This window comes from Meles meles, chromosome 16 (genome assembly GCF_922984935.1).
Source record: "Meles meles chromosome 16, mMelMel3.1 paternal haplotype, whole genome shotgun sequence".
NCBI classification, from domain to species: Eukaryota; Metazoa; Chordata; class Mammalia; order Carnivora; family Mustelidae; genus Meles; species Meles meles.
The window spans coordinates 21,830,082-21,855,472 of NC_060081.1; the positions used below are offsets into that span (position 1 = coordinate 21,830,082).

The window sequence follows — 25,391 nt, forward strand, 5'->3', positions numbered from 1 at the left end:
GTATGGGAGTGGCTGCCTATGGGGAGACATGGGCCTGGAGGGCTGATGAAGGAATGGGAGCTATTTTGTCCAAAGAAAAGAGAGGTGGTAGGGCAGACGGCCAACAGGCAGGGGAGGATGCATTTGTTCTAGGACAGCCCCTGACCTCAGGAGGCTGGTGTGGGCACAAGGAAGCATGGATACTTGGGAAGAAGGCTCCCAGTAGGAGGAGACACCTTTGCAGAGGCTCTGCCCCAAGACCCCACAGGCTCAGAGCAGCCCCCAGGGGGAGCCTAAGGAGGAAAGGGCCCCAGGCCCAGTGCCTTTCACGGCTCCATGCTGCTGGCCTCTGGGCGGGCCTCAGAGCCAAGCTGCAGGAACGCCTGGCCTGTGGGGAGAGGGTGCACCTGCCCATTCAGCCACCTCGGCAGAGTCCTTGGCAGGCAGCTGAGCACAGGCAGGGACCCGCAGGCTGGAGCCGAAAGGAACGAGGGGGCCGAGAAAAGAGAACACCCTCTAGTGCTGCCCACACAGCGCTGCCCCCCATAGTAATGTGAACATCCGTCCAAATGACGGCCAGCCCAGATGTTCTGAGTCCCGCCCACTACTGCACCGCTGGGCAGGCAGCAGCCCCTGCTACTTTTGATTCTACATTTGGTTCCCTGGAGACCACATCTCAAGACTGAACCATAAACCTGACACCAGCCTGAGTTGGGGAACCTACTGCCACAGATGGAGGCTGGTTTTCTCAGACGATTCCTCCTTCTAGGCCTGCCTGCCTCACAGCTCCCCACACAACCCCCACCCCACCCCTTATACACACAGCAAAGTGTGCACGCCCTGATCTCATGCCCACCTGCCGCCCTTCTGCAGGAGTCGCTGGGTCCATGGCCCTGCCCCCACAGCTCACTCACCCAGCGCAGGGACCCGATGCAGACCTTGGCGGCCATCAGGGGCACGGTGGGGTCCGAGGGTCGAAGCTTCATGCACTCCCGCAACAGTGACACGCCATAGGCTGACTGCAGAAGAAAGGGCAAATGACGTCATCACTGGCAGCCCTGGGTCTCAACAGACTGGGGGTCTCGTGCCTACAGCAGGGAGGCCTTTCCCAAATAACCAGTCCTTGCTCTGCACTCCTTTCTCCCTAGGAGGCAGGAAGAGGGCCCAGCGGGAGGAGCCCTGGCCATGTTGGCAGACAAATCCCTCCCTGGCCCCAGATTCCGCATCTGGAGAATGGAGGCTGTGAGCCTTGCCCAGGTAACAACAGCTCAGGTAACAACAGGTAGAAGTGCTTCTAAAAAAATTCAGATGTGCACAGAAATTTTAGGGGCAAAAAAGGGCTCTTTCAAACTTGCGAGTTCAACAGCCTTGGTTTACAGGTGACAAGGTGAGGCCAAACTCCAGAGAACTGGGAGGCAGGGCCGTGGTCGGGAGATGAGGGGGGTATAATGGCTGGCAGAGGAGAAGGAGAGAAGCTAAGCTGGCAGAGGCAGAGAGACCCTCCAGACAGGAGTCTGGGGCCCCTCAAGGCTGCAGGGCCTCAGCCACAGAGACGGAGCCAGAATGGACCTACTGAGGATGGCCACATGCAGATGGAGGGCCAGGACAGGAGACCTCCACAGGCAGACAGTAATGCTACCAGTCACAATAAGGAGAAAAAGAACACCAGCTAACACTTATTCAGATGCTACTATGCGCCACACAGTTATAAATCAGAGCTCAGCAAAACACAGCCCACAGGCCAAATGTGGCCCTCTGCCTGCTTCTGTGAATAAAGTTTTATTGGAACTCAGCCACGCCCATTCATGTATGTATTGCCTATGGCTATTTTTATGACACAGCGGAGTTCTCACAGAGACTGTTTGGCCTGCATAATCAAAAACGTCTACTATCTGACCCTGTATGGAAAGTCTGCTTTCCCCTGCTCTAGGTGCTTTATAAATTAAAATTTCACAACTCTCCCATGAGGTAGGTGAGCATGTCCCTATTTACAGATGAGGAAACTGAAAGGGAGAAAAGTTATGTAGCTTGTTCTAAGGCACAGAGCCCATCCATGGCTCTAGGCTCGTAACTGCCCTTTCCTGCCTCTGCGGTGACTCCTAGGGCAGGAGAAGCAGCCTGGGTCTCCCCGCTAGACACACAACACACACACACACACACACCCCACTGAGGGCTTCTGACTGCGTTCAACATTTTTCCAAGAAACTGAACAGTGACACCCCTCCCCCCAAGTGTGCACACTCCATAGTTGTGTGACCCCCCCAGGCAGGCAGGGGCACGTGTGAGAGCACAGTTCCCCCACACTAAGCCCTACTGTGAGCCAGGCTTCCTTACCATTACTTAGCTTTCACCCTCCCCAGCAACTCCAGGGGGACCACCGAGGCAATGGGGGCTCTGGAAGGCTTACCTGTTCAAACTCAGTGTAAGAGATGGGAAGAGAGAGAGATGGACCCCCAGTCTTTCTTTAGCTACCCCTCCTTTACCCACCAGCTAAGGAAAAGCTCTTCTCAGCCGAGACAGGACAGACTGAGGCTCTGGGCTCAGGCATATCAGGCCTGTTCGAGATGTCTCAGCCAAGGGCTGGCTCTGTGCCCGGTGCTGGGCTGGGGTTGTGGGGTCACTGCAGGAAGAGGGAAGAAGAGAGACGTGGCCATGGCTCTTGCCTATCAGGTGCCTGCAGAAAGGCCAGGGGGAGAAGACAAAAGCTACCATCCCCCACTGCTCTCTCAGAAAGCGAGGGTATGAGACCCAGCACAGGTGGGCGTCAGCAGATGTCCTATTCCAGGCCTGGGAGACCGGCCTGAGCTGTGGGGAAGGGGCCCTTGTAAGGGGCCTGAAGGAGTCACCAGGCGATCCACTTCTCCTGTGAATGCCACTCCCACCCCCCTGGCCACGCAACCCCGGCCACACACCACAGCGAGCCTCAGGCTCCCCTTGACCTCCTTCCCTGGCTGCTGCCCTCTGCCAAGTGGAAGGTTCTCTATCCTTGAAATGGAGGTTCTACAACCCTGACTATGCATGTTCATGTCACACGGACAACAAAGCATTGCTCTTTCTTTTTTTTAAAGATCTTATTTATTTATTTGACAGAGATCACAAGTAGATAGAGAGGCAGGCAGACAGAGGAAGGGAAGCAAGCTCCCTGCTGAGCAGAGAGCCCGATGTGGGGCTCGATCCCAGGACCCTGGGATCATGACCTGAGCCAAAAGCAGAGGCTTTAACCCACTGAGCCACCCAGGCGCCCCAGCATTTCTCTTTTAGGAGCCATTGGAAGACTCCAATAAGGGCAGGCAGCTTGGGTTTTTTGTCTGTTTTTTTTTTTTTTTTTTTTTTTTTTTTTGTCATGGTGGTTACCTAGCAACGCAGCCAACGTGACTGCTGAGGAGACCAAGAGAAGGAGCCACCTAACTCATGTCATGGACCCGTCTGTTCTTCCAGCAGGCTGAGGCGTCCAGCATATATATATTTGCACAAGTGCAGGTACAGAACCTTCGGCAAAGCCCAGCTCTGGCCATTCTGCTGTAGGGCTGCCTGGGCCATCTAGGCAGCCTGAGCTGGTGTGCAGGGTTCCTGAGGGCGTAGGGAGTGCACGTCCAGGACAATCTCCTGCTGCAGCAAAGGCAGGCATGGGTATAATTCTATGTCTCTAGCCTGTGGAGCCTCACGTGTGAGGAACTCACTAATCACCCCAGCGCCCTGCCTGTAAGCCCATTCTTGTGCTCACCTTGCTGGTCTGTGAAGGAGTCAGGCTGAGACACCAGCTCCCTGGAGCCTGGGATGTGCTGGACTGTGTGTGGACCTCTGTGAGCCCGGCTCCTCTCAGTAGGGACATCGAAGATCTCATCCCTCCCAGGATAACACCTTCTCCCTTGACTGGGGAATCTCCTGGCACAAGGTTAGAGACTAAAGCTACCTTCTAAGAGATTAAAGCTAGCCTTCTTCAGAGGAGGCCTCCCCAGCTTTCCTTTGTATCTCAAAGGGGCCCATAACCCAAGAAGGGTAAGGACCACTGCCCTGGGCCTCTCCTCCTGGCCCACAGTCTCACTATTGTAAGATCAGAGGTTCTTTGTTTCCCAGAGACTGGAAGACACTGTCACATGCCGCTGTGAGCTGTCTGCCCAGGCTCTGAGCCCCACCTCCTCCCCTCCCTCAGGCCTCGCTCTAGCTGCAGCCTGAGCTCTCCCTGAGCCTTGGCAAGACCCGGCTGAGCACAGAGCCAGGATAGACCATGTCTGTGCCTTTAAGACGCTCTGGGGAGGGGGAGTGATCAACATGCTGGGGAAGAGGTTTGGGAAGAGAGAGGCCCACTGGGGGTTGGGGAGGGGAGGAGGCCCCCCCCCACTTGATTCTCACTCTACTTCCCTGGCTCTTTCCCACCTATTCCAGGGCAGCACTGCTCTTCTTCCTCTTTCCTGCCTAACCTTTGTGGGGGAGGTGCCAGCAAGCCGAGGAGGGCCCTCCTCTGAGCGGAGCTGCTGGGCTAGAAATGGCAGGTGGCACAGATGGGCGGGGGAGGGGGCAGGAATTCCCTCAGCCCCACAAAAGGGCTCTGGCTGTTTACAGCTCTTGGAACGATTTGCAAGTTCCTGCCACCTTCTTTCCTGCCTTCGTAGTAGCATCCTCGGCTCTAACACCCTCAGCACCCAGCTCTGGAAAGGTTTTCCTTTCATGTTACTGCTGAAAATAGAGGCTTATGTAAGTGTAATTCTCACAGAGCAGAAACCGGCGGGGGGGGGGGGGGGGGCGTGTGCTGGAACAGGGCTTGATGGGTAGAGAGCAAAGGCGGCCCTGTGACTGGGGATAAAGACAGACCCCATGTGCGGGGCAGAGAGCACGCCCCTTGCCTCTGTCCCAGCCACACCCATTGGCGCAGTTCTCCCCGCCAGACTCCCTCGGGGGCGCTGCCCCGCTGCTCCACCCTTCAACCCTTTCGTCTCTGGCAGATCCTTCCATGGGAAGGTCCTTTCCTGATGCCACACCTGACAGGCAGGAAGAGAGCTACGGCCCAAATGAACGCATCCCTCACTCAGAACCTGTGCCCCACGCTGCGGCCTGCAGTGGTACTCAACAAGTCACAAGTGGAAGTGCGCTGCTGCCCCCTGTGTGCACATGGCCTACGAGAAAAGCATCCACAGACTCGCAGCTGCGCACCTGTAACTCCCAGGTGGACACCAGACTCACACGGGGATCTGAGTGTGGGACCCTCTGCGGCCCCTCACTCTCCCAGAGGTGAAAATCCGATGCTGGAGAACATATCTGACTCACCGCGGTGCCCTCTGCCCAGCCCCGGAGGGGACTGGAGGAGCGCAGAGGCCCCGAGGGCAGCTGTGCCACCTCCCTGCCCCGCAACACATACCCTGGGTCTTACCTTCCCACAAGCCACCATGGAGAGCGCCACTTGGTACCAAAGGTGAAATTCTTCAAACGCAAACTTCATGGCTCGCTCTAGGCACTGAGGAGAGGGAGCCAGTCAGCACATAGCCCCCCAGGGGTCCTCCCACCCCCAGGTGATCCAATACCCCCCAGGGCAATCACTGCTCAGATCACTTCCCATACGAGGCTGCAGGAGGCCCACACTTGGTTGTGTCAGAAAACTCCAGGCATAACCTGTCCCTGCCACTGGACAGATTATTCTGTGTGACCTTCCCCAAGTCTCCTACCCTCTCTGGCCCTTGGTTCCTACCTCCCTAATATGTGACTGCCTCACAGGGTGCTGGGGAAAAGGAAATGAAATTGGGTCTGGGTTTTTAACATGTCAGCATCCCGTAAAAATAATAACTAGTATTTATTATTGTTGTGCATGTTACCACTCTGTTTTTTCACACGTGTTAATAACTTACACACGCTTCCCAACAACTCTGGGAGGCGGGTTCTCCCATTAGTCCCATTTCATAGATGAGAAGGGTGAGGTTTGAATGACTTGCTAGAGTCACAGGGTCAGTAAGTGGCAGAACGGGCTGACCCACAAAGCCGCCCAAATGGAAAGGCTTTTCTGCATTCTGCTGTTCTCTATGACCACTGAGAAAACGGACTGCCCCACCAGCCTGTCCCATCCCACACAACCCCAAATCAGGGACGGCCTGGTGAAATCCAGCAGATACTACAAGTGCTTCCACACGATGGAGGCAGAAGCCAGACTGTGAGGTCAGGATTCACCACGTGGCCATGGTCAGGCGGGGTGGGGGACAGAGGTGAGGTTCCGGGACCAGACAGCATGGATGTTAAGAGCTCAATGGCCTGGGTTCACAAGCTGACTCAGATGTACCCCCTCCACCATCGAGGGCAGGAAACCACCTCTCCAGGCCTTGCCTTCCTCACTGGTAAACTCAAGAGAACACCACTTCAAGAAGGTAGCACCTAAAAGCACCTTGCATGGTGCTGGGCACCATGGTGCTGGGGCTCAGATGTCACCTCATGGAAAGAGAAGCTATGGCAGGAATGGCCTCCTGTGCAAGGAGACAGTTGAGTGGTACTCAACAAGTCACATGTGGAAGTGCGCTGCTGCCCCCTGTGTGCACATGGCCTAGGAGAAAAGCATCCAGAGACTCGCAGCTGCGAGTGGAATCAAGAGTGGAATCAAGAGCCACTCTTGATTCCAGCCCGGATTTGAAAGTTCTAAAATGCGTGCATGCCATTCGCCTTGTGAGGAACAGGGAGAGGGGCAGCTTGGTGCCTGCCTTCACTCCAGAGAGGGACCACCCTGGGAGCGCTGCCCCAGCAGGTTTTGCTCAATAGAATGGGGTTGCTCTGTCCAGCTCGGGTGGGAGGGGGTCCAGGGTCCTGACGCACAGCAAGCTCAGAGCTCCGCCAGCAGAGGCAGTCACAAAACACCAGGGTCATCCATGCGGGAAGCTGGGGGGAATGGATAATTTTCCCCCATGCTTCTTTATACAATGCCACGTGTTCTTTCGGAAGAAAAACACATTAAAAAACTAGTAAAACCACCCAAACCCAAACCACTCATCCTGCCAGAGAAGGGCAGCTTTCCCAGCCCTAGCAATGGAATGGTTCCCGGCCCCGGCTCCAAGGAGACGGTACCCCCTGGTGGAGCGGGCAAGGGACCATGGGGAGGTCCAGTGGTGGCCCCACCTGGCTTCTGGGGAGGGCGTGGGTCGCCATACCTCGGAGAGCATGACGTACTGGCCCCTCCTGCCCAGCGTGATACTCAGGAGGTCATAGATGGCAGCCGCGTTCCGCAGGCTTGCCGCCCGGTCCTCTTCCTGCTCTGGCGCCCGGCTCAGCACCACGTCCCGAGTAGCCTGCAGGGGGACATGGTTGGGGAGAGAGTAAGCGCAGAAAATAAGCAACGGCCTGCCCCCGAGTCCCAGGGACTATGGCCCTTACGCTGCTAACCCAGGACATGCTCCCAAAGTCAGCCAGGGCCCTGCCCCCACCCCCATGAAGGTCTCCACGAAAGAGAGAAAACCTCCACCCACAGCTGAGGATGGGGTGAGGAAGCCGTTCTGAGGGCCCCTGCTCTTCCGTGTGTTAGTCTGCAAAGTCTCAAACCTACAGAAGATTTGCAAGGGTGACAGTGTTGACCACTCCTGCTTCGTCGCTCTCTAGTGTAGGATAATAAGGATAGAGTCAGGAAGGTAGGATGACCCTTGACCCCTAAGTACAACCACCAGAGGAATGCCAGTATTTCAGGAAACATAAAACTGGTATGTCTAACTACCAGCTCACAGTCAGATCTATGGTCTTTGGCTTCTCATCCCAGAACCCAATCCAGGTCCATGCCAACATTCCGGGACCGTGTCTCTTCGGGCCTCTCTCATTGAGAAGGGCCCCACAGCCCTCATCTTTCAGACCCTGGCATTTTTGAGGATAGAGGGGAGCAGTTTTGTGAAACAGTTCCTTGCAAGCTTGTAACTGTCCATGCACAGAAAGAGCTTCAGGTAACATCTGGAAGTGTCTAGATCAGGTGGGGGGCTCTGCTGCTTGACTCGTGGGCTGTAGCCCCTTGGTGCCATCAGCACCTCTGATAAGGACCTTCCAGCCCCATACCTCCTTCCCATCACCACTGTGTTCAACCCAGACCCAATGCTCAATTTCTTCAGACAACAGAGCTCTCCTCTCAGAGTACCCTAGAAATCTTCAACACGCAGCCTCTGTGCTTGGTCCCCAGCACTCGGGAGTTCAGTAGCTCAGAGCTGCCAGGTAGCTGCTGGGCCTCGGGACTGGGGGGTGTTGGGAAAATATGCTTAAGAAGTAGGAGACTGTACACTCCAAAGTGGGGAGCTCTGTATCACCAAGCCTGAAATCTCCCCCCTGGGGATTCAGAACCCTCTTGTTCTGTGGCCTACGGTCCCACTCCCTACTCTGGAGAAAACACTCAGGCCTGGGAGTAACCAGCATGAATCATGGGGTCTCTGAGTTGAGCAGCACCAGGGCAGAGACCAGGCTAGGAATGCTCTGTGACCACACACACACACACACACACACACACACACTGAGGGCTGTATCTGCTGGAGCAAGGCTTGGTTCCAGCCAGATGCTCCAGCTGGCTATGCTCCTGCGGGCTACTCCCAGTATCCTTCTCCCTCTGTAGTAGGGGCTGAACCCCCTTTTGTGTGTTGGAACTCATCGTTTTCTACTTCCCCACTTAGGACCTCAGACCTGACGATGCAGGGACAAAAGGGAGCTGCTGGACCTTAAAACCAATTTCTCACTGTCAGATCCAAATTATTCTTCCCATTGACCGACGATCTTCAAAACCTCCCTCTGGGCAGGATTATGAACCCCTTCCCCAGGTCAGGAGCTGAGGCCCCATGGGTGAGGAGCCATAGAGGCAGAAGAAGCCCAGTGGCCTTCAGAGTGCAGGCTCTGAATGTGTCCTGTTGTGCAGGACTGAAGTACGTGCCCAGAGGCTTCTGGAAGCCAAAACGCCTCTAAGACCCAAGAAGTGACTCATCTATGGGGGCATTTCAGCAAGGCAGGCCAGTGGCCAGAGACCGTGACGGGTGCCCCTCCAGCCACAACAGGTGGGGGCTGCTGCCACCCCCATGTACACTGAGCAGCCCCAGGAGAAGCTGCAGGGTGCCAGGAGATCCCCAGAAAGGATGAGCGCTAGTACCAGCCTGACAAATAAGAGCCGGTCAGGAAGCCTGAAGAGTTAAGGGGAGAGGAACAGAGAGGGAAAGTGCCAGAAACCCACCCACACAGGCACCATAAGGAAGAGAGAAGAAATTCCAAGAGGCTTGGCAGGAGCTCTTTGACGAAGGGAAGCAGGAACACAAAACTGGCCACGTACCTCCCCACTCCTCCCCTTCCAGCCCTCCCCTCCAGAACTCCCCAGCTCAGCCCCCGAGGGTGGGGCCCCGAGAGGCAGCCTCGCCAGGCTGCCAAGACAAGGGTGGAGGCAATGAGAGGACGGGGCCACGGGACCCAGAAGCAGCAGCGGGAGTAAGGAGTACTCGTGCTCAGTGCACTCTGACCTAGAAATCTGCTGGGAGAGAGGGATCCTGATGGAAAGGGAGCAGTGCGGGCAGCCTGCAGTGGGGTGATGCGGGGGCTCTTCTGTGGGGTATGGGGAGAAGCCTGGCTCGGCACATGCGGGATCTGGAGCTATCCATGCAGACCGGTCTTGTTTTGGGGATGGTGGGCAGCGAGCTGTGCCCGTGGGTTGGCCTGTCCTTGAAGAGTAACCCCTGTAGACCCCAGCTCCCAACCCCCTCCACACTGCCCCAGCACAAGGTCGAACCTCTTTTCTGTGGCTGCCACGAGGCCTGGCCCACCCGGCCAGCTTCTTCCCCAACCAGCTCCCAGTCCTCTCCCTGCCCCACAGAACTCCCCGTAGCTCCCTCTCAGCACCACGGACTGTCTGTACCTTGTCACCCTGCATGCCTCCCAGCTCCTCACAACTCAACTCGGATACTTGTCAACCTGACTGATCCCACCAGGCAAGGCTGCCTCCCTCTTGTCCTTTCCCACCATGGGGCACACACCCCAGCCCCTACATGCCCAAGGGTTCCCTGGTTCTGGGACGGGGACATGTCTCACTGTCTCCGGCACCTTCCTTGGTCCATGTATGTAGAATGGGTGATGTTGAGCAAGAGTTCTGGGCTTGGTGTGGAACTGGTCTCCTCTTGCCCTCTACCTTGACCTTTAGGACAACAGTGTCTCTGTGGGGGCGGGGGGGGGGGGGGGGGGGGGCAGAACAGGTGGAATTCCAGCACTGGGCTAGGATGACGTCAGAAAACCAGGAACAGAACTGAACGTGTCCTCAGCCTGGGGGCTGGCCCTCCCCTGTAGGCCCACAGCAGGGAAGGGGTCTCCCCGGGGGTCCTCAGAAACTGGTGCCTGTGTCAAAAGGGAGCCAAGGTTCTACAAAGAAAAATCAAAAGCAGAAGTCTGTCCTGGTTGCTATGGCTCCAGGGCAGGGCTGCGGTGGAAGCCGGTGGTGGTGCTCGCTGGGTGGGGCAAACGGGGCAGAAGGAAGGAAGCTGTGGGGGCCTAGTGACCGGGCAGGAATTCGGGTGCCGCACCAAGGGCGGGGCCTCAGACACTCGGCTGGGGGCTTCCAGTCACTGCCCACGTGCCCTGGGTAACTTGTTCCCTCCCCCCCTGGGCTTACTACCCTCAGGCCAACAACACTCCCAAATTCCCCGAATGCTCAGCCTGCCTTGAACTAGTCCCAGCCACTCTTTGCCTTCACCATTCAAATGGCCTCGCTAGGAAATCCTACAAATGAAATGCAGACAGAGACAAGAATGTGCCTATGACCTATACAGCGAGATACGGACACTGACTATTCTTCTCACCACCACCAACCTCACTCCTCTGAGAGTCACCAAGAATATTCTCCTCTTGCTCCCCACTGCATAATCTCTGCCCCCACCTCTATGGATGCCTCGCCTTTGTATGGACCACACATTTTGTCCCAGGCAGGGTCCTGAGCTGTACCTGCTCCTAACCCGGGCCCTCTTGCTGCCCCCACCCAGGGAAGCCTCCTCCAAACTGAGGACATTCACCCCAGGCCCTCTACAAGCCAAAAGGGGAAAAGCCCCTCCCCCCTCCCCCCCAAAAAAGCATGCACCTCTGACCACCCTCCTCCAACAGCTCATCACTGCCCGCTTGACCCTTATCTGGTCTTGGGAGAAGGATCCAGAAAGCAAACTTAGGACCTTATGAGAGGACTGGGTGGGGGGGGGGAACTGCCATGTCCCCAGGCTGGCCAGCCCGCCTGAAAGCCAAGGCAGGCAACACTTCCTCCAACGGTCACTCCTTCCACTGCCACACATTAGCTTTTCAGGGTCACACCCCTCACATCTCATCTGGACTCACAGTAACCGTAGGGAGGTGCAGGAGCAAACCACTAGGCCCCCTTTGCACATGGGAAACTGAGGCTCAGAACCTGAACTAATTGTGCAAGGTCCCCAGGAGGTAAGGCTGCACCTCCAAAAGCCAGTCCGGGACGGCTTCTGTTGCCTCATGGGCACCCCCTGCCAGCCCTGGTCCCGACCCTCTGCTGAGTGCAGGGCCTCAGACTGCACTGATCTTTGTTTCCAGCCAGCCCCGTTTCTCCTTTCTAATCCCCGACACCAAAAGGGTGAGAGAAGGAAAGGGAACTAACCTGTGGAGTACTTTGCAAGTGGCATCTCACAATGACCTCATGTACCATTGTCCTATTTCACAGATGAGAAGACTGAGGCCCAGGGACTCTCCCCAGGGCACACAGATAGATGGGACCCATATTAGAACCTAAACATTCTGACTTCACCCCCAGAGGCCTCTGAAGAAGTGTCCAATAGCTTCGTCCATGCCACCAGAGGCCCCAGGATGGCTCTGCATTTGGAGGAACCAAAGCAAAACACCAAGCCAGGCCTTCCCAATCAGGGAAAAAGCCCCTTAGGCAACGTTTCCAGGGCCCTGCTCCACCCTGTTCTCAGCCACAGCTGCTCCGCCTTGGCCAAGGACCCAGTCTCAGGGCCTGCTGCTGGCACCCCACAAAAACACCCCGAAAGGAGTCCTCCGGCAGCGTCTGTGCCTGGCACCTGCCCCTCCCTGGAGGGCACCGTCATGTTCTGCTCCTGCTGTCGTCCCCCACCAGCAGACGTAATTACCACGGCTCTCAAGCTTCCAGTCCACGCAGCCAAGAAGTAACATGCTCTGTGACAGGCCCATCCACCCAGAGCCCTGGCCAGGCCCACGCCGGCCCCCACTCTCCTGCCGCATCAGGCTTCTGCAGCAGAAATCACAGCACTTCTGCCAGCGAGGGCGAGAGGCTCTCCCACCTCTACCGAGACACCCGTTCGGAGCTGGCAGCACGCCCAAGCAGATCCCCTACCGCGGCTGCCTGTGGCGAGCAAACCAGGGGCCAGACGCTGGAAGGATCTGTGCTCCTCTGCGAGTCCCAGATGGAATCAAGCCCAAGAAGTACTTTCCTTCTTTTTTTTTTTTTTTTTAAACAGAATGGTATCCTCAAACCAATTTTTCTCCCAACCTGATCTGAGCCTGACTGCTCTCTAAAATGACTGAATCAGAAGCAAGCATTTATCAGGACAAAACAAACCTGTCTTGAACGTCTATAACATACCAGGCACCTGTGGGTTCATTTTCTGGCTTTGTCTATGCAAGAAAGGCCTGATTAGCCTAATTTTACAGACAAGAAAACTAAGGAGCAGGGAGGGAAGAACCTTGTGGAGGCCACACAGACTGTGAATGGCAAATTGAAGGCTCAGACTACAGGGGCTGACCCTGGATTTGACACAGTTCACCTGTAGGCTCCAGTCCCCAGAAGCAACCCATCCCCCCAACTGAGCACCAGTCCTTTGGAACCTTTTGGTTCCCAAGCACCTGAGACCAGCAGCAACTTCTCCACCAGTTGAATTAAACAGGGACCCACAGGTTCAGTCTGTCTCCACATATATTTTTATGCCTAGATGAGTATTTTTGAAAGCATCAAAACTTCCGTACTTCCTGGTTCTCCAACTGTTTGAGAAAATCAGACTAGTTTTGATCCAGGGTTCTCGTAAAAACTAGAATATACACTTGGGCTTCAGCAGACTGGAGTGATTCCTTCTGATACAAGGCAGGATTTCCTCCTGGTCCCTGGATCCATCTCCAGGAGGTGGGAGTACATCTGGGATGGGGGGGCATGAATTGAACTCATCACTGTATCTCCGGGGTCAAGTACAGCCTGGCACACTACAGCTGCTCAAATGAGATGGGATGGATGGAGGGACAATGAGCAAATGGGTGGGTGGATGGATCGATTTGAACATGTCTCAAAACTAGGTCTAAAACACAAATCTTCAACCAGTTATCACTTGCATACCTTGCATTTCTGTGACAGCATTTGTAAGTTTCTATTTACCTTTTGAAAGATGGAGTCGGGGGGAGGGCATTCCCTATTCATTCTGATCATGCCCAGTTAGCCTATAACAAAAACCACATCCAAGGCAATAGCCCCACACTCAGGACTGCCTGAGTTCCAAGCCACAAAATAGGGGCTGACATGCTCAGGAAACTCTCACACTCCCTTTCCCAGAGCAGCTGCTCTGGTGATCCTGTTGGTGGTCAGCGTTGATGATTACATCTCCTGGGCTGACTGTGCTGGGCCAGCTTTTACCGCAGCATAATGAATCCTGCAGGTATTAGGCAAAGCTAAGTAGCAGCCAAGGCAGCCAGCTGCCGTTCTAGAGGCTTCTACCTACTGTCGCCAAACCCAGGCAGCACCAAAGGGAGATGAGGAAAACCCTGCAGGTACCTCAGGGTCCAGCCAAGGGATCAGGTGCCCACACCTGACCAAGAATGGGACCCGCAGGGAAGGAGGGCATGAAACAGGAGCTAGAGAGAAGGCAGAGGCTGTCTGGTCACTCTCAGAAACAGCTCCGAGCCACCGAGGCCACATCCAGATCATAGGAGGAAAGCCAAAGCTCTCCCCTCAAGTCCTGAAGTTTCTAAACATGTGACAGGCCGGGTGTGAGCAAGAGGAAACAAACCAGCAGGCCTTAGAGGAGTGCCTCCTCCCAGCCCAGTGCATGATTTCCTCTGCTTTGCAGGCTACTGGGAATTCCCAGGACACCGCCTGGCAAGCAGGCCCACACCCCAAGCTTTTGGGGCAGGCCAGCAAGTCACAGGGCCTCCGGGAAAAGGGTAGGAGCTGCTAGGAGGGAAATTGCGTATTTAGGAAGACTCATGTTGGCTCCAAATGTGGACCACCTTTTAGTGAATGGCGATTCTCTACTCTGAGATAGGGAGAGGGCAGCTTAAAGGTTTGGGGTGGGGGTAGGGGAGATAATTTAATGGAAAGTCATCTGAACTCTGCTCCTGGGCACCCGGATCAGGTAGAGGACACAGAAAATGGCTGGGGGAGACAGCATCCAGCCTCAGCCCCCCTGCTGTCTCATGCCCTCAGGCATGCCTCTGTTGGCAAAGCCCTCCCTGAGCCTCGTTTCATTTGATCCTCAAAATTACCCCCTCGGTCCTTTTACAGATGAGGAAACTGAGAACCAGAACAGCTCAGAAGTGGTAGAATCCGCCTGTGGTCCAGGGCTTGAGTTCCATGGTCCGTGCTTTTGGAAGCTATCTAGGGAGGTGGACGGGATTGGAATCACCACTGAGGCTTATTAATGTGACCTTGACCAAGACAGATACCTGTCCTGAACCTTACTTTTCTCATATCTAAGATGGGGAACATAGTAGTTCTAGACTGAAACATATGAAATTGTTATTTTTCATATGGCTCAACATAAAATGCCTCCCTCTATGAGATCATTGGCTTGGAATCTGGCAGAGAAAGGACAGAAGGAATGTTTCTGTTTTCACCTTTTTATCTCCCACCTGTCCTCAGCTCCTGGTGGAGGGTGAGGGGAGTTTCCTGAGACAGGTGACTTCAGTGCCTTGTCATCTGAGGGTGTGGGTGGGGAGATGGCTCAGGTGTGGGGGTGCAGGGGGAGGGGGAGGTCTATGTCTGAGGTTACATCATTAGAAACCGGGGCTCAGGGGCACCTGGTGGCTCAGTTGGTTAAGCCACTGCCTTCAGCTCAGGTCATGATCCTGGATTGCGTCTCACATTGGGCTCACAAGCAGCTCCACGGGGAGTCTGCTTCTCCTTCTAATCTTCTCCCCTCTCGTGCTCTCTCTCACAAATAAATAAAATCTTTAAAAAAACCAGGGCTCCGTCTATGGTCAGAGTGAGGGCCCATTTTCTGTGAGAAGTGCACTGTTCTCCCATGAAGATCAAATCTGGTGCTCGGCATTTCTATCCGCACCTTAGGCTAACCAGTCAGATGCCTCTCCTTGGAGCTACCACTTAGCCCCTCACCTACATGACCCCACAAACCTTTCAGTACCCCAGCCGAGCTAAGGAAGGCTATGAGCTCTCCCCACCCCAGTTTGGTGTCCTAGTTCCTCCTGCCTACCTGCTTACAGACCTGTGGAGGTGGAGGAAACCCACTGAGCAAAGCACTCACGGTCCCAGTATTCAAGGGAACATTTGGTTCCATCTCTTCAGGTACCCGGCTCATGGGTGCTTGTTTCTTAAACTCCCACTTCCACACACTGCTCTCAGATGTGCCAATTTAATAAAGTTAGTTCTCAACCTAGGGGGTCCCCAGCTCCCAAGCTCCGAGGGGCCCCTCAGTCAGAGGCTGAGACCCAGCCCGGGAGTCCTCCCCAGCACGCCACCACCCCTGGCTTCTGCGGCTCCTGCACAGCCCTACCCCCCCTCCCCCAGACCAGTCCAGGCCATCCTTCTCACCACCCCCTGGACCACCCCTCTCTCCCTCACCGAGGCTCCATGGCTCCAGGCCTGCGCCTGTCTGCACACGGGTGCATGCTTGGCCCATCTTCCCGCCTGCCGCGGGAGAAACAGGTGAAAACAGCCAAAGAGCACTTCACGCTCCTCTGCTTTATTTTTCCATAGCACTTGATACTTGCACCCGGATAGTGTAGCTGCTCATTAATTTCCTGTCCACCTCCCTCACTTGAATGCAAGCGCCATGAGGGCAGAGACTTTTCTCCATTTGTTTGCTATGGTGTTTCTGGCTTCTAAGACAGGGCTTGGCACAAAGATGACGATAATAAACCACTGCGTGAATGAGTGAATTCCTTGAACAGGCAAACTTACCTCTGTGCACCACCTTTCAGGGGAAGACACTCACAGGGGAGTTTTAACTCGGAGGTGTTAGAACTGCCCGTGGCCCTCAGCTGACTGTGGCAGAGCTAGAAGCACCTGCTCCTTCCAGTCCCTCACATCAGTCCCAGAACCAGCACAGGGCTGTGCTCAGCAACTCTGAGCTGGTAATTGTCTCTGTAATCCCAGAAGGTGTTGGAGACTCCTAACTCAGGCCCTCAAATACAGCCTTGCGCACCAGACCCAAACCTAGGAAGTGAGCCTCACCCTCATGCAGGGGCGCAGACACAAGAACCTTGCTTCAGGGATGTCCGTGGGAGGCCGAGCTGGGCCAGGAGCTGGCGGCCCGTGCCCAAGCCCCCGCAGCCCTACCCCACCGGGGCAGAAAGGAAAGGGCTTGGAGCTTACCATGGACTCACTGATGAGGAGCAGGAGGAGGGCTTCTTCTATATTATCCTTCGGGCAGTAGAGGCTGAAAGACACAAATGTCAGCCCTGGCTGCAGCACAAGCCACTCCAAGCAGCGCAGCTGGCCCGCCACGCGGCCCTTCTGCCCCGGAGTCAGCAGCAGCCCTGGTAAGGTGACCCCCTCCTGCATAATTCACAGACACCAAATACCACCTGCAGCTCCTCCTCCAGCCCCAGAGTGGCCGGCAGGGCCAGAAATACTGCAGAGGCTCTGGGGGAAGACATGCCCCTTCCAGCACCAGGGCTACACGACGCAGCCAGGGCAAGGAGCAAGGGAGAGCTGTTCAGATCCCATCGTCAGTAGTTAAACAAATAAGAGAGAAGGTATATGCAGATGAGTAGGAAGGCGGGCAACCTCCAAATAATTTGACCTTTGGATGCCTTCTAGAATGTTCCTCTCAACCCCCATCCTGGAGACTGTCTTCCCTGGTCTCTTTGGCTCCTGTGGCTACTGAAGAGCCTGCATGAGAGTGAGCAGGGAGGCAGCTGGAGGTAAGTGCAGGGCAGAAAGAGGGGACATCAGAGCCCCAAGTATGGCATGAGACCAGCATGGTCCAGCGAGCTTACTTGTCTCCTTCATAGAGGTGAGGTTTCCGCAGGGCCTGTGTGATGAAGGAGTTCTCCTCCTTGCTCATGAACTCAGGCAGCGGGTGGGATAGGGGGCTCCAATAGCACTCCTCACTCAAGGAATGTAGCAGGACCCCTGCCAAATGCTTGGCCGCCATCTGGCAGAAAGAGAGGAACTCAGACCCAGAATGCCCTGCACCCAGCACCCAGCCAAATCCGCCTGCCCTGCAATGCACTGTCCTTTCGGAGGCCCATCACTCCACTCCACTGCCAAGGAGCCCCCTGTTCTGTTTCCAGCACTGAACCCATCCCACCCCTTCTATTGGCCTTTGATGGCTTCAACTCAATCTTCTGTCCTCTCCTAGACGGAAGGTTTGTTTCCTCCTCCTCTGGCCCCACAGAGCCCAGCACAGCTCTGAGTATTCAGCACACCCTCGCAGAACACGAAGCGACTGGCACAGGCAGCGCTCTTGACCAGATACATTCTTGATCCTTAATCACAAATTCTAGAATGAGAAGCAGCTGTGGCTCTGATTTGGGCTGAATTAAAGCCTAAGAAGGTAGGGCTGAATTGGGGCAGGAAAAGGAGTCCAGATTATTTATTAAGATCATAAACAATCCCTTGGGGCGCCTGGGTGGCTCATGGATTAAAGCCTCTGCCTTCGGCTCAGGTCATGATCTCAGGGTCCTGGAATCAAGCCCCACGTCAGGCTCTCTGCTCAGCGGGGAGCCTGCTTCCCTTTCTCTCTCTCTGACTGCCTGTCTGCCTACTTGTGATCTCTTTCTGTGCAATAAATAAATAAAATCATTAAAAAAAACCAAAACAACAATCCGTAAGAGTTAGCCTACCACCCTGCTAGGAAGGGATGACATCAGATTTTTACTCTGATCTAAGGCTAGGGGCTCTGTGCAGTGCTGTGATAAGGATGCTGAGGGTGCTTCCCAGGGTTGGTGGGAGAGAATGCGGAGATCGATTAACAATGTCTGCCATGAGCACAGACAGGGAGAGGATAAGCATGTAACATACTGTCATCCCTGATTCAGAGGCTGCCTGATAGCACTTCAGTAGTTTCCCACTGAAAGTGTCCCCCATATAAGCCAGCCACAGCCAGCACCCAGCCCCGAGGCCTCGCCGTGTTACCACTTTGAAGTTCTGAGTTGCTTTTGTCTCCACGGTGCGTAGGACCTCCCGGAGCTCTCTCATCCCTTTCACAATGTTCCTAAGGGGAAGACAGCAAAATCAGGGTCATTCCCAGCCTAGTTCCCACAGACAGCATCATCAAACCTGCAGACACAAGCAGGAGCCCGCCCATCTGAGTTTTACCTGAGAACCCTCAACTAGAATGAAAGGTCAGAGCTATAACATCAGGATCCTAGAAGCCGGGACATTATTGATCAAAGAACAGGAAGGATCCCCCTCCCCCACAGCCCCTAGAACCCTGGCTTCCAGTTGACCACCAGAAGGAGATAGGATTGAGTATTTCAAATAAGACGTCATTTGCCCTAAAACCCTTGGTTGGTGTCAGACGTTCTGACTTGAATCAGCCTCAAATTCTCCATCTTCACCCAGTACACCTGGCCAATGCTAGAGTCCATCCATACCTCTCAGTCCCCGTCACCAGGACCCTAGACCAGCCTGCATCACCGGGGGCCTGGATAACCACAAGGGCCAGTCTTGACTCCCCCCAGCCCCTGCCAGCCCTCTGGGCCCCGAAATAATTTGCAAGCTTTTTAAAGTCTGACCCAGAATAAAAAATACATTTTAAGTTGTAATACAGCACGCACATACTTTCCTTACATAAAACAGAAGCAAATTTCTTGACCTACTACTTATCTCTACTGTGTGCAGTCCCCTCTGGTACTTCCAATTTGACGTCTTGCTCTGTTCCTCTTTTTTAAAATGCTGGTTGCAGCCATTAAACAGATCTTGCAGTGCACTAGTGGGTTACGGCCTGCGGTCTGGAACACTGCTCCACGGCCCCTGGAGGGGTCTGTGTGCCCAATAGGCAAACGTCGTCTATTATCGCCTGCCCTCCACCCTCCCTCCCCCTGCCCCAGCCAAGGCTGGCCCCTTTGTCAGCACCCCCCAGGGCTCACAGACGCCAGCCTAGGCCTTCATCTCGGCATCATAGGGCTGGCGGGTCTGCGCCTCACCTCTCACCTATCTTGTGTCTCCTGCCACTCAGGTCCTTTTTGAACAACCCACTATAGGACCTATGCCAAGTCTGGGCACAGACTCTCCCCACTGCCTTAAACAGCCCTTCTGCACTGGACCTCAGAAAGCCTTTCCAATAACACTTCCTCCTTACAGCCTTCCCAGACCCCTCCCCACACTCACCCCTCTGGCCTGCGTCCCTCTTGCACCCTGTTAATTCCTCTTTCAAAGCATGACCTTGGGTAGTCATTTTCCGCTTACAGGCTAACCCATCCTGCACTGTGCACTCACAGGGCTCCTGTCTTGCTCCCGAAGCTCAGCACCAGCACAGCTACTGGTACACAGGTGCTCAGCAAATATTTGGGCCCTGCCCTCCTTCTTTCCTCTGGGAGTTCCCTGGATCACAGCTCACAGCAGAGAGCAGAGGCCGCCAGGTCAGGAAATTCAGAAATGGAAGACCACAGAGAGGTGAAAAGCCAAAGGTGGCAGCCGGGAAAGCTCCAGGCGCCCCTCCGGCATCTTTCATGCACAGAAGAGGTTCCTGGGAGCTTTGGGGTCTGGAGTCATAAAAGGACAAACAGGCAGACCAAGGCCCTGCCTTCTGGGAACTTCTGGTTTCAGAGAAGAAAGCAAAGATGTGCCAACTACCAACATTATAAATACAGACCCTCATCGCAGGGCTGAGGATGGAGACAAAGACCCCAGGGACAGAGTCAGAGTCACAGTGAATTTCCCAGTCTGTCCAGAGCTTTGGAAGAACCAGGAGGGGCTCACAGAACAGGGAACCACAAGGGCCCTGGGTGACAATTCAAGTTTGGGTACTGCCATGGCACAAAGTAGCCTGAGGAAGGGGTCACCTCTGTGGGCTGTACACGGTGTCCTCCTCCAACAAACCAGGCCTTCAGTGTGGACAGCGTCTCCCAGACTTGTCATCTGCATCCCACGGTGACAAGTTCTGCCCCAAGCTGCACACCACCAATGGTCTTACTTAGCCAACACTTTTCTTTACATCTTCTTTTTCACTTTTGTAAATGTATCTTAATCAAGAATACCTGGATTCACGGATTTGGTGTGCGAGTTTTTTTCTTTTTCTGCCAGTAGAGATTAAATACAGACGTACTTACAAAAGGTCAGTCTTTGTATCACTCAAAAACCACCTCGTGTATCACCAGCGGTACAGTTTGAGACACAAAAGATTAGACCACAGGTTCTCAAAGTGTGGTCCTTGGACCAGCAGCATCGGCATCCTGGAAACTTAATAACAATGCTAACTCTGACGTACACGAGCACCCCCTACTCCAGACCCGCTGAATCAGAAACTCTGGGGTGAACCCAGCAATCTGGGTTTTATCACGCTTTCTGGGGGTTACCGTGGACATTCAGTTTTGAAAACCACTGGTATAGGTGATGCTCGGTGTCTGCCAGTTCTTCCGTGCTAAGAAGCCAGTTTCCAGAAGGGACCACCTGACACAGAAACTCCAGCTTTTCAGCCAAATCCTAACTCTGCAATCCTGAGGAAGTGTAGCAGCCACTCGCAGTCCTCGTCTCCCTGCCCACAGGAAGAGGATTCCTCGTTGGCTCATAGTGCCGTCAGGAAGGCGAACGTGTGCACAGCCCAAACACACCCGGGGAAGGTGGGACAGGCACGTACGTAGTAGTATTTTCCTTTCCCCTTCACTTTAGGCCCTAAAGATCTTCTTCAAGTGTGCTTTAATCTGCCACATTATTTTGCTTGGAAGTCCAGGAGTGAATGAGTAGAGGACAGAGAACCTGAGGGGCCTGTGGGGATCTCCCAGTCTTGTGTCCACCTGTCTCCTCCCATAAGCACCGCCCCCACAGGGGACACACACACAGGACTTCCCTGGGAGACACACCACATGCAGGGACAGAGTGCGAGTCCCCAGGAGCCCAAGTAGTAGGAGCCTTCAGCAGAGGCCCTCCAGTCCCACTGAGGTCTCTGCCTTAGAAAGGAACCCAGAGGGCACCTGGGAGGCTCAGGTGGCTGAGCAACTGCCTCCAGCTCAGGTCATGATCCGGAGTCCCGAGATTGTGTCCTGCATCAGGCTCCTGGCTCCGGGGGGAGTCTGCTTCTCCCTCTGACCTTCTCCCCTCTCATGCTCTCACTTTCTCTCTCTCTCTCTCTCTCAATAAGTAAATAAATAAATAAGAAAAGGACCAAGAGTTGGACAGCTGGCCAGAGGTCAGGCCAGCTGAGGGGACAGCCCAGCACCAGCCACCATCAGGAAAGAGCAATAAGACAGACTTCATGGGCTTCCAGAAAAGAGAAGAAATGGCTGGCTCTGGGAAGTCTGCAGGAGAGTGATGCCCTGGCAGCTGGGCCAATGGTCACAGGCTGGGCCAAGGGGCTGGGCCCTGGGACTGCCCCAGAGCCTTAGGGCCCAGAGACAGCCCATGGCTCCCGGGACCTGTGGGTGATTTTCCACTCTGTGGGCTCCCTGCCAGCTTCCTCCCTGGCAGCCTGGCTCAGGCTGCTACCAGGAGCCCAGAGCCAAGAGGGACTATGGCCTCTTTTTCCCACCCCAACTCAAGGACTGTCCTCTCTCTGCCTTTAGTCTCCGCATCATCAGCACGAGAAGAGGGCGTCCAGACCATGCACTGACATTGCCTACGGGGTGCAGAGAAATGCAGACGCCCAGGGACTATGCCTCCCCCGAAACACATGCGTGCGCATGCGCGCGCGCGCACACACACACACACACACACACAAAATGAAGGATTCAGAACTGCATTTTCACAAGGTCCCCTGTCCCAAAAGTTGTGTAATTTTACTATTTCCAAATCTGTAAGGGATTCTGGCATCTAAATCAGCTCCCAGAAATCCTTTCGCAAAGCAAGTAATCACCCTCAGGCATCTTTTGGGTAAATCCCAATTTTTATGGAATGCATAAAGAGAAAAACCAACAGAGAGGCTCCAGTGGCCAAGGCTGTATGGGGAGAGATCTGGGCTCCCCGCTGGCCCTGACCTATTCTGAGATGTCGGGAACACCCCTTTGCTTCAGTTTATGCTTCCAGGGAATAGGAAATCAGGTGGGGTTTCTCCCACCAGCCTGAGCGAAAGCTCCCAATGCCAGGTAGAGCTGGGGCTCTGCCCAGCCCCGTGAGAGGGTGGCTTGAAAGATCTCTTTGTTTTCGGTCTCTCATGCTGACCTTTCAGAGCAGCGCTGCCACTTTTAACAATATCCAAACAGGGCCTCAGACCAACCCTGGCCCAGAATGAGGCTGCATGTGGAGAAGCCAGGAAGCCATCGATCGCCCAAGTCCAGTCAAGCCTGGCTGGCTGGGAACAGAAAGACAGAGATGTGCAGGCAGGGATGGGTCATCGAGGGAGGCCTCCAGGTGGGAGACGCGAGGAGATGACAAGCCCCTCACAGCCCTCTCGTCAGCAGCAGGCAGAGGTTAGATTTTCTGAAGTAGTCTGTCTTCCTCAGTCTTCACAGCTGGTAAGGCAGGCTTTGTTCTCCCAGCGACCAGCACAATGCTTGGCACACAGGAGGCACTCAAGAGATCACTATGGAATAAATAAACTCCCATTTTCTAAAGGAAAAATGAAGACCTGGTAGACACCGGCCTTTCCAGGCCATTGCTTACCCAAGGAGAGAGGCGGGCTTACCACAGGCACCAAGGCTTCAGACTTCTCTCCCTTTAAACTAAAAAGATTCCCGAGAAAGACAATGCTTGTCTTTTGACCTGGCAGGATTATACTTTTCCTTTCCTGGCTGCATGAACTCTAGGGCTCCTGAAATTCAGCTAAGTGACTCATCTTTCCAAAGTACCTACTGTGCACCCAGTGTCTGGCTGGTCATTAGCCCTGTTGACAAGAGACATTCAATGGACACTTGTGGAATGAACGGAAAGACAGAATGAGGAAATGAATAGCTCGTGCGTGGCCCCGCAGGTAAGGAACTCACAGTCTATTAAATCAGCCACACTCCTGATTTATTCAGAGCTTAGCAAAGTGTTTTGCATCCAGTAGGTCCTCAACAAATATTGTTTTGTTTTTTGGTCCGGTTTGATCTGACACAGAAAATAAGAAACTGCGTGAAGTTTACGGTTGAATGGAATCTAAAAAGACCCTGGGGCAGGGGACCCCAGCCAGAAGCCCCCATTTCAGGGCTGGCAGTAATGGCGTAGGAGAGGCTTCTGGTCAGGGACCCAGAAGAGGACAGCCAGTTGGCAGATCCCAACAGCTGGAGGGTTGAATCAAGAGACAAGGTCAGGTGAAGTTCAAACACTTACCAGGCTGTTCACTCCTGCCACAGACCCATAGCACCAGTTTCAACAACTGAAGCTCTCCTCTTTGCCCCAAGTCCCAGAAAAAGGCAGAAAAACGCTTCCCTTGCAGGGCACTGAGGACATCTGGGCAAAGAGATCTTTCCTGCCCAGTGAGGCGCAGGACGGGTAGTGAGTACTAACAATAAATACAGGCTGTGCTTTAAGAGAGCCTGGGAGAGTGTGTCCTCTCCAATGGGCCTCAGAGGTCTCCCTGTGCCCCAGAGAGTGACGCGGGTCACTAGGAGGCTCTCCCAGGCTTCCACGTTGGATTCTGGCCCCTGAGTCCCCCCTTAGTGCAGTCTCCTGTCCTCCCCAGCACTGCAGAGAGTGGGGGGCTGCTATAAGGCAAAATCACAAAATCGGAGCTGATGAACACGCCCCTCAAGGGGGTGAGGGGGGCAGCGGAGGGGGCAGACACTCGGGAGGCCGGGCCTTCTAAGCCCCTCCCCCACAGCCATCTGCAGTCCAGGCAGCTTTCACTGCCTCTCAAGAAGCATCTCGCTGGCAAGGTGAAGCACGTGGCAGTTGCACACCCACACACACGCACACACACCCACACCCCTCAGCAAGGGAGAGAGCTTTTATAAGGCTGAACACTCTGCCAAGCCCCAGGAAACTCCCTCAGAAAGCACACACACACTCCCTTCCTATTGTTTGGTTTTGGTACAGTGAGCACATACTGCTTTAGTAATTAAAAAAAAAAATGTTTTTTTTTAACGTGAACGAAACATCCAGCCCACCTGGTTCAATACACACGGCTCTGGCTCCCTCTCCGCGCAGAGCCAAGAAGAGGCTCTGCAGGTCTAGGCAGAAGGAAGGGGGGAAAACCATGCCAAAGAGCATGGCCCCTTGCCCGCTCTGAGGGAAGAAGCCTGCGGCTTATGTTCTTGTTTTGGGGAGCTGCCCAGAGACTAGGGTCCTAGTGAGGCCAGGGCCCTGGACAGGGACAGTCAACCTTCCCGCCATTGCATAGCTCTGGGCTTCCCTCGTGCCTCACCCCTGGAGCTGCTTCATGCAGAGGAGAACCAAACCTCCCCCATAGCACCGGCTCTGGGCCCTGCTCCATTGTCCGCAGCCACCAGAACACATTAGAAAGGTGCCCTCTCCTGGCAGCTGGCGCCTGCGTAACTACCTGAATAAAGCTCCGATCAGAGTCCACGGCTGCCCTCTGGTGGCAGTGACGGGAATGGAACCGAGGGTCTCAGACCCTGCCCGCTGGTAGGGGCCTCTCTCAATTCGTAACTGTCCTTTCAGGTCCCATACTTTCAGTTCCAGGTCAGTTAGGAACCCTGTCATCAGCTACAGGGCAAGTGACAGGAATGAATAATGGATCAATAGGGCAAGGCCTCTAGAGAAAAATGAGTGTCCCTCAAACCTACTAAGTCCTGAGGCACCTGGGTGGCTCAGTGAGTTAAAGCCTCTGCATTCAGCTCAGGTCATGATCCCAAGGTCCTGGGATTGAGCCCCACATCAAGCTCTCTGCTCAGCAGGGAGCCTGCCTCCTCCTCTCTCTCTGTCTGTCTCTCTGCTTACTTGTGATCTCTGCCTGTCAAATAAATAAATAAAATCTTTACAACAACAACAAAAAACAAAACAAACAACAAAAAAAAAACCCCTACTAAGTCTAAAATACTTAGGTCCAGGTTTAACCACAGCCCAGAACAAAAGAGCTGTTGGAGGGCAAGCAACGCCTGCACTCCCGTTTCGAACAGTGGAGAACACCGCATCCTCTAAATCCTGTCATATCCTCACACGGAAGGATAAGGCTGGACTCTGGGAGCAGGCACTGCTGTGGCCATCTGTCCTCAGGAGTGGAGCACACCCAGTCTACCCAGGGCCCACATGGAAA

The 25,391-nt window shown here is 54.5% G+C and overlaps 1 protein-coding gene across 5 annotated transcripts in view; it reads right to left on the reverse strand.

Moving 5' to 3' along the window:
- TTC7A (tetratricopeptide repeat domain 7A) overlaps positions 1-25,391 on the reverse strand; it is a 116,011-nt gene that overhangs the window by 53,384 nt on the left and 37,236 nt on the right. For all 5 annotated transcript variants that reach the window (XM_045980431.1, XM_045980433.1, XM_045980435.1 and 2 more), the window contains 6 exons: positions 18,236-18,314; positions 17,095-17,252; positions 16,469-16,532; positions 7,101-7,238; positions 5,348-5,431; positions 894-998 (listed from right to left, as the gene is read on the reverse strand). In XM_045980431.1, coding sequence (XP_045836387.1) covers positions 894-998; positions 5,348-5,431; positions 7,101-7,238; positions 16,469-16,532; positions 17,095-17,252; positions 18,236-18,314 — 628 coding nt within the window. The remainder of the gene's footprint in view (positions 1-893; positions 999-5,347; positions 5,432-7,100; positions 7,239-16,468; positions 16,533-17,094; positions 17,253-18,235; positions 18,315-25,391) is intronic.